Genomic DNA, 11767 nt, shown 5'->3' on the forward strand with positions numbered 1-11767 from the left:
TTGTCAAAGGGGTGTAGGGAGGTGACTTTATGGTGGTCAGGGTTGGGATTTACCTGGCCACTGTCACTTTACCTTGAATGGGAAAAGTGACAATGTCGCTACAAAAGTTAGTTAGAAGAAATTAGCAAAATTACTATTTTATTACTATATTATGTTATGAGACTACTAGTTCATTTTGTAATTATTGTTTTTTTCAATTTTTTTTTATTGTTACAAAAATATGCACACTGATATAGAAAGGTAAATCTTCCACAGAAATGTGATCTCAAATTCAGCCAGATACCTTGCAGAACAATGATGTTGTTATTATTATTATTATTATTATTAATAATATTATTATTACATAGACACAGTGCTGAACCATAAACATTGCTCTGAACATAAAACGGTTACATTTGAACTCCAGCCAAAGCTTTTGCTTTCAATAGAATGGGGTAAAGGCAATAATAAAAAAAAAAACAACAGAGGTCTCAACCCTTCCCCTATCTATCCTAGATCTAAAAAAGGTTTCAGCAGGCATTCCACTTAAAAACTCTTCTGTTTTCCAGGATTTGTCACAAATATCCAATGAATCACTGAAAACAATAAGTAAGGAAAGAAATGATTCTATTGTGCTCCTAACTTTTATGCTTTTTTTTTTTTTTTTTGCTTTATCAGATAATTACGGGTTTTACTCTGTGTCGGAGGTGTGCATCCCAGAGGCATGTAATGAGGGAGAGAAGTTAACTCTTTACTGTACAATGAAGGGTAACGTTCCCCGAGACATCAGAGTCACATGGGAGAAATGTTTCAGCGAAGAGCGGACAGCCATCGCAAGGGACCAAGATATCAATTACCAGGTTACTGAAAATAATTCACCCGGGCAGATGTGCTCCTTCCTCACTTTCTGTCCGACCTGTGAGGATTCTGGAGCCATATTTACGTGCTCCTTCACTGATAATGAAGGGAGGATCCTCGGAGAACGCAGCTCGCAGCCTCTGAAAGTAGCTGGTAAATACTCTAAATGTTCCTCAAGCACTTACACAGAAGGCCAAAATGGCTATGGGGGGGCTGCTAGACATCATACACTAAATGGCAGTAAAATACAAGTAAACATAAGAAAAGGCCATTTTAAAGCCTTTTGTACCATTTTAGCTCATATCCTAATTGTGAGCGGGTCCAAATAAGGAAGAACTGAATAGTTTATGATAGTCACAATACAGGCTAATTGACTAAAGAAGTTGAGAATCTTCAATGAAGAAAATGTGTAAATGTTCACTTCAATTATCTAATCATGTGATAAGCATCTGCACATGATTGGACATTCCAAGTAAGCAGGAACTTGACTTTTACATGATTGGATACTTCACTTTTTTTGGAAGATTTTCAATTTCTTTATTAAATCAGCCCAAATAACCACCTCAATACAGCATTAACTTGACATCTTTTTGTATTTTTGTGGACCCACCACACCCCTAACACAAACTTCTCACTTGTCCTTCAAGCTCCCAGTCTAGTCTATTTAACTGACTGCTGTGGATAGCTTTTCCTTGTATTCTGCATCCAACGCCATTGGCATTATGCAGGAAATAATCCCAAGGAGTGGACAACAACAAAAAGGAAGCAAGTAGGTTCTATTTATATACAGGCAATGTCAAACTCCACTACAGAAAGATAAAACATATAGTACTTTTAGACATCATGCTAAAGGGACTCTTTGCTGGAATGAATACCTAAAATAATGTGCCCTTTTGCAAATAAGGACTTGGATGCCGCCTGCACACTGATCTCTGTAGAAGTGCCAAGAAACAACCCATTGAAGACTCTTCAAAAAACAATATTTTGGGGAGGGTCAGATTCCCGGTCACCCACTGTGCTCAGTGGTTCACTTCTCCAGCCCCTCTGTCACTACCATGCTCTTTAGCAATGAAAGTGCTGGGGAGGAACCACAGTGGAGGACAATTTCCGGAAGTATCAGTTTCTAAAGAATCTGCAGCAATTGATTTCTTTTCACTTCTGCACAGATCAATGGGGCCCGCAGCAAGAAAAGGGAGTATCCAAGTCCTTCTTTGCAGAGGGGGTATTTTTTATATATACATTTTAGCAACAGAGTCACTATAGGGAAATGCAATCAAAAATGAGGTATTATGGTAGAGGGTGGTATCTACATTTTACATATTCCATAAATTATACCTCACTCCCTGTATGAAAAAATTAAATTTCAATGTGTTCTGGTTTCATATCCTCAGTAAGAGAAGCCAAATGTCTTCTTTCTATGAACAATAATGCCAAAAATCCAGAAAGCTTTATCACTGCCGCTTGATGGTCATATGTGGTATTGCAGGGTCTCTTTTTATCACGTTATTTATTTTATTTATTACAGGTATTTATATAGCGCCGACAATTTACGCAGCGCTTTACATAGTAGCACATTCACATTAGTCCCTGCCCCCAAGGAGCTTATAATCTGAGGTCCCTATCTCACATGCACACAAGGGCTAATTTAGACAATTAACCTACCAGCATGTCTATAGAGTGTGGTAGTACCCGGAGGAAACCCACGCAAGCACAGGGAGAGCATGCAAACATATCTGGCACTAGCTGTATTTATGGTGTACTACATGTAATGCAGAGATTATAAAACATTCTACCTGCAGCTGAAATTGTACTGTAGATATATGGTGTCTCGGCCATTGTTAGGGCCTGTTCATAACTCTGTGCTTTGGAGAAGTTTTAACCCTCCATTTTCCTAAGCACATGAAGATCTCTGAAGAAGGCTGTTTACAATCTAATGAGCTATCTGTAAAAAAAAATAGATCAAGGCAACCGGACTAGCTGTATTTGTTCTTGAAGACATTTTGCTGGTCATCCGACTAGTTTTCTCAATTCAAAATGACCTGTACGAAAATTTTCTGGGAATATATATATGGTGAATGTTGCTCCAATCAACATAATTCCACCATCCTATAAGTCACAAACTGGGAGTCATCAGGACTCTACACCACTGGCCAAGGCAAAGGAATTCAAACATCTCATAGGGCCCTTAAAACTTGCGGGTATCAAGGCTGGGCGTTTTCGTCAAAACAGAAAGAAGGAGAGGAAAGAACACCAAGACAATCAGTGAGGGTGAAAAGCATGAGAAACGGAAGAATTTGGTCATCCCGTATATAGCTGGGGTGTCTGAGAAAGTCAGAAGGGTTTTTAATAAACATCACATACCTGTCTGCTTTAAACCCAGCAATACACTGAGGCAACAACGGGTTCACCCTCAAAAGACCCAACGCCAGAACACAAGATGAACAACATTGTGTATGCAGTTCAGTGCAGTGAGGAGAGCTCAGAATTGTATGTCGGTGAAATGAAAGAGCAGCTACACCAGCGTATGGCACAGCATAGGAGGAAGAGCCAAACCCTCTGGTCAGGATTCAGCAGTGTACCTACATCTAAAGGAAAAATTTCACTCCTTTGAAGACAGTCAAGTACGCATCCGAAACAGGGAGGAGGACGGGTTCATAAGAGGTGTGAAAGAGGCCATTTATGTAAAAATGGAGAAGCCAAGCCTGAATAGATGCGGGGGGAGGTGAGACATCTATTGTCCGCCACATACAATGCTGTTTTAACAGGTTAATAACACCTCCTAGACTCCAATTATGCAAATGCAATCAGCACCTTACCTCCATGAGGTCTCTGACCCCATGCTGGTTATGATTAACAGATTATGTTGATTGGAGCAACATTCACCATATTTATTCCCAGATAATTTTTGTACAAGTCATTCCGAATTAAGAAAGCTGGTCGGATGGCCAGTAAACCATCTTCAAGAAAAAATACAGTTGCCATGATTTATTTTTTCAGATATACCATGACCTGGATGAATGAGAACCTTCACAGACAATCTCATGAGCTGCAATTTAAGTGTCCTTTCCTGCAAGTGCAAAAACCATTGGGATAGAAAGTAATGCATAAACAGCAATCTTTACATGAGCATGTCTTTTTTAAGTGTAAAGAAGTGATGTGCTATTTATTAACAGATGTATGCAAAAATAATGCCATATCATGTCATGATGTTTGTTTACTGTAAATGTAGGCATGAGGCAAATTCATTAAATCATTACATCCATGAATGTGTTCATACATATACAGTATCTACATGTATTGTGTCTGTGTGCTTATTTACCTTCTAAGGAATGTGAGATGTGAGTGTATTCTGCCACGAGAGAATGACATGCATCTAAAATACCAATCTACAGAATTCATTTAAGTATGTAATGTATGCAGTGGCAATGTATATGATCTAACATTTGATTCAGTAGTAAGAACAATATGCACGCAGAATCATTCTCATTAAGTTATATTAGGGCACAAATTATATAAATGACATGAATCTGGATCTGTTTCATAGGTAGATATGGGTGTTGATATGCATGGGTATCCAGCAGCAAATGGGTATACCAAACATAGAACATGCAGCATCCAAAGGGGCACCAGAACTGGGGTGGCACTCCATAAGTATTAGTGCTACATCCACCATAGACAGCAATTGTCTCTACGGTTAAGTTTTTTCTTAAGCTATGTTCAGGAGCGCAAAACACATGTACAGGAATGTAAACGTATACACATATGGGCTATATGGCTAATGAGTATTTAATTCCTTTACCAGTCAAGCCGGCACTTGTAGGGTTATTCACAAAAGGGTGAAGAGATTGGAGAAGGCCGGAGAAGTGAACAATCTAGAACAACATATCTGAACTGGAAAGTGATCTGAATTGGAAATATGTTGTCCTAGATTGCTCACTTCTCCGGCCTTCTCCAAACCCTTTACCCTTTTGTGAATAACCCTGATGGTCTCTTCTAAGATCCTATGTGGTAATAAGGGAAATGTATTGAAAGAAGAATGTATTTTCTTGACTGGCCTTTTATTTAACAACAACAAAAAGTAATAGCCTTCTAAACATATTACAGACAAATCAGATTAGTCCTCATGCATGAAGTGTCTGACTGAAGAACGCCTGGTCCTATCAACCAATCAGTGACTTCTTTACACGTTTAAACCTGCTCAAGCAACAGCAAAGGAAGAAGCTGATATGCTTGACGCAAAATATAGGTCTTTAGTCAGGCTCTTCCTATATGAGGCCCATTGCATTGAAGAGAATCACAGAGGAATACTGGTGAGTCGGGAAGATACAACACCTCACACTGCTGACCAACTCAGTATCCGTCCTACTTTTCCAGAACGTCTCTCACATCATTCCAGTGCATTTCACATTTCACCTTCTCCAGTTTCTGCTCATCCTCTCACTCTTCCCTACTCCTTTTATTTGCTTTTTGCTAGCATAGATGAGAAAGCATGTATTTCCTATGACTCGTGCTCTGTATGTAATGCATTATACACTGTACCTTTTGTAAAGATATCCTTTAGCCTCCAGCAGCCCCACCCCCTTTTCACTCTGAGATCTCTTGCTGTGTAGCCCACATAGTCTCTTCTCTGAAAGTCCAAGCCAGACTTCACTTCTTTTTTCGCACATTTCTATTCATTTCTATATAAAGACTGTCCATCATTGGGAAAATAATGGACAGCCATTCCATAGGAATGAATCGGGACATTGATTGAAGATGAGCCCATTGTAGAAGAGACAATGCAGCAGCCAGTGAAGATCTCCGAGAAGTGGGATAGGTAGCTGTGAGACTTGCAGCTGTTCCCGCTCCTTTGAGAGTCGCACATCCTCTTCTCCGAAATTGTCACAGCTGGGCTTTGTTTCTTCCTTATATTTCCATTCATCCCTATGGAAAGGCATTGCACTTTCCGGATAAATAATGTAATAAATGGAGATTTTCCACCTATGTATGGGAAAAGCAGAGCCCAGCAGGCAAGGAGACAGTTGAGGAGAAGACTGTGCAGAACCCAGTGAAGATCATGTAGGAAAGTGTAAGACTTGGGGGAGGGGGGATTTAAAGAATACCTGTACTCATCTTTTACTGAATAGAGCTTATGCTGTGTGTTTTTTTTTTTACAAGGAGCTGGCACTTCTGCCCCTGGGCAATGCGCAGTCATTCATGCAATAAACATGTGCTCTCTTCATTCTTGGAAAAACTTTATAGTATTTATGGAGTGCGGGTTCCCCAAACGTTCATTTGCCAATAGTAAGTGCCAGTAGCGGATGACCTCACAAGGCTTTAGAGAGAACAAGTGCCGCTATAATTATCCTGCAATTGAGCATGAGTTGCTGCCTCTTCAGCTGTAATGAGACTCTATGTACTTCATGTAAACACACATAAAATAGAGGTGTTTGCAGTGACATGAACAGTGATTGCCTTCACCACCAGTATCTCCCCTGCCCCACAAATACACCATTGTGGTTATTGTTGCTGTTATCTCTCCACAGCAAAGTATTATTCAGGTTGATTGTTTCAGTCGCACTGTAATCTGGTTGTATTGACCTTTTTACGGTTTTAATTCTATAATCAGAAAGCCTGAACAATTCATTTGTTTGCTACAATGCAAATGTAGGTTAACTCTGTGCCATTTGAAGTTTCAATCAGATTTGATCTCATTGCAATCTATTTCAGTATTCACAAGACAACTCCAGAGACAATTGTAAGGTGGAAATGATTTGTTTTCAAATATGAAGCACAACAATTATGGCTGGTAATCATCCTTAAAGCGCACCTGTGCCCAGACTATGGAAACTATTTGCATTTTCTTAATTCAAAAGCCTCCATCACTGACCTCTTTAGCTGCATTATGAAGGAAATTCTTGTGAAAGATTATCAAACATCACTACAAAGACTAAAGTTTTCTCCACAGTGCCCATAGCTAGAGAGATGAATGAGGGCTTAAAGGAGAACTATGAGGTGAGTGAAAATCACAATTAAACTGTCACACGTCGGCTCAATAGATCGGGAAGTGAGCGAACACATACTGTTGCTCGCTCACTTCTTGATCATCTCCCTGCAGAGAGCAGTGACTGTCACTCACCACTCCCCGCTTCCCTGAAGAGACACATCTCTTCAGGGAAGCCTATCCCACCTCAACCTAACCACTGAACCATCACGTTCTCAAATAATTCATCCCCTCACAGCTAACTCCACATGTATCATTTCCCCCTCCTCGTTTAGATTGTAAGCCCTCAGGGGCAGGGCCCTCCTTACCATCTTGTCTTGAATTGTATTGTAATGTCTTCCTTATATTGTAAAGCGCTTCGCAAACTGTTGGCGCTATATAAATACTATGTAATAATAATAATCTCAACAGTATTGTCAGGATCTGTCCCGGCTGCGGAGGTCTCAGTATACCGCTCGCTATAGCCCGCTATATACTGAGCTTTGGGTCACGGGAAGACGCCAGTATATGTCCTACCGTGACCCTATAGAGAACCATGGGGAAAAACACTTACCCCATAGTTCTCTTTTAATTAAAAGTGCTTTTACTGGCTGTTCAAAATACGTAAATACTTTAGCATGTTTAGTCTGGACACAGGTTCACTTTAAATACTATTATAACATCTGGCTGTTAGCCAAAGGTCATTTTGTTGGTGAAAATGACTCCTAAACGTAAGCCCTATTATTAACAAAAATTAACAAGTACAGTAAACTTCCCATTATCCGGCATCCACGGGGATTTGTAGATTCCGGATAAATGTAGTTTCTGGTTGCTTGAAAGCTACTATTAAAAATAGGTCTACCTAATGCCATACCCCATACTATACTCCCATACTATACCCCATACTATACCGTATCATAACAAACTCTGTATTGACTTCATATTAATATTGAAATGCTGTAATCAAAAGCAAATGAACACACTTAAAACAAATTAAGACTGTAGCAAGCAGCATTGTCACTGAAGAGAAATAATATTGACATTCATTTAGGTTGTGTTCACACCAGCTTCACACTAAAACACTCCACTTTAGCAAGTGACTGGTGTCTGCCGGGAGGCAGCAATGTGTAGCTGTGCCTTTTTTTGTTACAATGTAAAGCACTGTTTACACTCCATTCGGGTCTCCACACAGCAGCATGGTGTTCTGCGTTGTTGTGGCCCCCGGTGCCAACCAGTGTGCTGTGGAAAAATGCTGCATGCCTGTAATTCTTTGCACCGCACATCACCCCAGCGTTGTGGTTTGTACGAGGCACGTAGAATATAGTGACTGGCCAATGGAAAAAAAATGCCAGTCACCGCAACTGGTGTGAATGAGCAAACCTGTGGGTACAATAGTTTGTACCATCAGCCCCCATCTCCTTCTATAGCACCCTGGGAACCCCAAAACCATGTGTGCACTGATAACCAAATAATAATGAAGCTATGATGGTCGTGGGATCTGTCTTGCCCAGCCTGCCTCCTGCTGCTTACTAACAGTTACACAATTCCTTCATGACAATGATGGACAAATAATGAGGCACTGTAGGTGTCAGAGGATAGGCCAGTGCCCATAACTATTAAAGCTTGGTTCTATTTTGCATAACCTCATGCTATATGGCTTAGTGGTTCCAGTGAGATATCACTGGGCCCCCTGACCTCATGGGCCCAGATGAAGTTGCCACCCTTGCCCTTCCCACTTCCTATAGTTATGTCACATTTATGCCTTTTAATAAAAGCAGAGATTGACCAATGAGTCCAGATATGACAACATGCAAACGTGATAATGCATTCATCTTAATCTCTCTTTTTTTTTTTTTTGCACATTGTAACATCGGTGCACATAACACAGTAAGAACTGTCAGATGCATTGGGAAATCATTCAAATCAGCTTGGACTAATTGTTTTGAATCTTTTGCTCATTAACGTATCAGAATCAGCATTCAAACATTACTTTGGCCTCTCTTTCCCTGCTTTACTACTGATCAGCACAGACTTCCATTACAGTAATGGCCCAATAGTGAGGCACTGAAGGTGGGGGGAGGACAGGCCAGTGCCAATGACTAAAATAGTTTGTCACTTGTTTCCATGCTGTATAGCTCCCATAGCACCTGCATACATCTACTGGGTCAGATATCATTGAGGCTGGGTTCACACCATTTTCCCGACAAGATCTGCAACATAGCGCATTGCATTTTTGCCGCAAATTGATTTTTTTTTCTGAAGCTTAAAATGGTCTTACAGGTGCATTCCAGTGCGTTTGTGATGCGCTTTTGATGCCTTCCAGTACATTCCAGACCAGACAAAATAGGACAGGCAGTATTTTTCTGGTCTGGTCTGGAACAGACTGCGCTGGTGGGAACAGAGGCTAGAAATAGCATAGGGATACATTTTGGGTCCGGAAACAGTCTGGTCTGGTTTGGAGGTAATATGGATGTTGTGTGAATGGGCCCTCAGGTTAGATGATCAGCACGCCAGCCAATCAACCCACATTTTAAAAACAAGATAAAAAATGTCAGTCTCCTCCCCATTTGTCTCATGACAGGTCTTCTTTACATATACACAGGTCTGTTTCATGGTCTAGGACATAAGGTTGTTTTAATGAATGTCCCATCATGTACTCTGAGAGAGACAGATGAAGGCGTAAACATGACATTACAACATGACGTGTCACACAAAAGGCCTTTATCCACAATTCATGCCTGCAGTAACCAGAATGAATGCTTAGATCATTCACTAAATCTAAATACAGTGGTGACTCGGAGTTTCGGCAAAATTTTGCTTCTGTTCACGAACAGGTGAATGAACACAACCGCAGCCATCTTCCCCGCTCTAACACATGGCCGTGGCTTCCTCTAGTCGAGATTGCGGTCTGATCACAGTTTGATTCGGTTCGCGACCAATTCAGTTCGCGACCAGAATCGTGGAACGAATTAAGTTTGTGAACCGAGGTACCACTGTACTTGTTCCTTCTAATAGGTAAACTAGAAACTGTCCATCATAATATTAGTTATTGAAACTTTTCAGAAGCTGGATGTGATGACCCTTTAAAATGTTCAAATAGTCTTGAAAAAAAGATCCGGATTTTCTATAATAGTTTTGGCAGCAACGATAAATACTACTGACGATGGCAAATCCCCTTTGTTAGTCAACTAATAACTCTGCATTGCCTGGTTTTCAAACAACTTGGAAGCATTGCTTGCTCAATACCGGGGCACCCTCAGGTTGAGGAATAATATAGGTCACACGATTTGTATTTTAACAGACAACAATATGTACAGGTGAAACTCGAATAATTAGAATAACGTGCAAAGTTCATTTATTTCACTAATGCAACTTAAAAGGTGAAACTAATATATGAGAGAGACTCATTACATGCAAAGCAAGATAGTTCAAGCCGTGATTTGTCATCATTGTGATGATTATGGCTTACAGCTCATGAAAACCCCAAGAACCCCAAATCCACAACCTCAAAAAAGTAGATTATTACATGCAATCAATAAAACAAGGATTGTACATAGAACAATATCGGACCTCTGAAAAGTACAAGCATGCATATGTACTCAGTACTTGGTTTGGGCCCCTTTTGCAGAACTTACTGCAATTGCTTTTGCACGATATTCTAATTATTCGAGTTTCACCTGTACTTTTTACTTACTTTTTGGAGACACCGAGTGAGAGGTGAAATGGTTTTTTGCAGATTATTTTAATATTTGTTGTTTTGTCATTTTTCCCTTTGTTTTTAGAACCAAAGAAGGACAGCTGGAGCCGGACTTACCGGGACTGGGGTTTTCGGGCATTTGATGAGACTGTGATCTCGGAGATGTGAGAGTGATTTGTGGCTCCTTTGGCTTCCAGTTCAATCAAACACTTCACCACTTTCTCTTCTACTTCTGGTTCTCAGCCCAGAGCCCCAAGAGGTGGCAACACATATAAATAAACTGTTTCTCAGCACTTTGGTCCAAAGGATATCCTTGGGCCAGCTGGTTTCAAACTTAAAAGCCTAAGGGACACATACAAGAGCACAATTGGTGGGCTGAGCGTCATCTGGCACCATTGTGTTATTCTGTGTTACCAATCTGGATTCGTGTATACAAATACGACCATCAGTATGAAGTTACTGATTTTCTTCTCCCAGCATAATATTATTAAATGTACGCACACGCTGGAGAAATTCAAACCATAAGAAATACATCTACTGACTGCAAGGCAGAAATCTTGCATAAACAAACCCAAGGGGAGCTGACTTTGACTTTGAGGAAGCCTGTACAGTCTCCGTTCGTAATGTGAAAGGTATTTTGGTCTTGTTCTGCAGCAATACAGTATGTGCCAATCATCTGGCTATTGTGGGTATTTAACGTGTCTATGGAACTTTGATTTAACAAAACATGTGAACATGCAAATTAAAAGTCTCTAAACCTCGAGTCTCCCCAAATCTGATTTCATGTAATTGTAGCTAATCTGCTGCCATGCAAATAAGAAGTGTAAATACTTAGATATCCCCTCAGACCTTTTGGATTATATTAAAACTATATATAACTAAAGCAAATCCCTTTTTTAAATTGTATGCAAGAGCGAAAGAAAGAAAAACCCCATATACATCATATACTGCACACCCTTCCCCACTTCTTCTCCCTTCCTTCCTGCAAGTAGAGAAAAATGTTTTTGGCTGACAACACGGCCTCTGCTGTACTAAAGTCCAAAGCAGTGTTGTCAACCCTATTTGTCTTTCCTACAAAACTCTGCCTATCCTATATATATATATAATGTATATATACATACATACATACATACATATATGAAAACAATGCTGCTGCCTTAACTTGAAATTCCCTTTAGACTTAAATTTTGGATTTCTCATTGCTTTTTATCTCGGTGACAATGGTGACCAGGACAAGCAAAGAGAGTGAAACTCCCCAGTAATAAAAATCA

General features: G+C 40.1%; 1 protein-coding gene across 1 annotated transcript in view; it reads left to right on the plus strand.

Annotated features, from left to right (window-relative positions):
* The window catches only part of LOC108800019, a 21590-nt gene extending 10333 nt beyond the window's left edge, over window positions 1-11257 (plus strand). The window contains exons 7-8 of the mRNA XM_018571964.1: window positions 658-990; window positions 10582-11257. Coding sequence (XP_018427466.1) covers window positions 658-990; window positions 10582-10664 — 416 coding nt within the window. The 3' untranslated portion in view covers window positions 10665-11257. The remainder of the gene's footprint in view (window positions 1-657; window positions 991-10581) is intronic.
* Window positions 11258-11767: the final 510 nt, after the last annotated feature.

This window comes from Nanorana parkeri, unplaced genomic scaffold (genome assembly GCF_000935625.1).
Source record: "Nanorana parkeri isolate BGI_ZX_2015 unplaced genomic scaffold, ASM93562v1 scaffold1880, whole genome shotgun sequence".
In the NCBI taxonomy this organism is placed as follows: Eukaryota; Metazoa; Chordata; class Amphibia; order Anura; family Dicroglossidae; genus Nanorana; species Nanorana parkeri.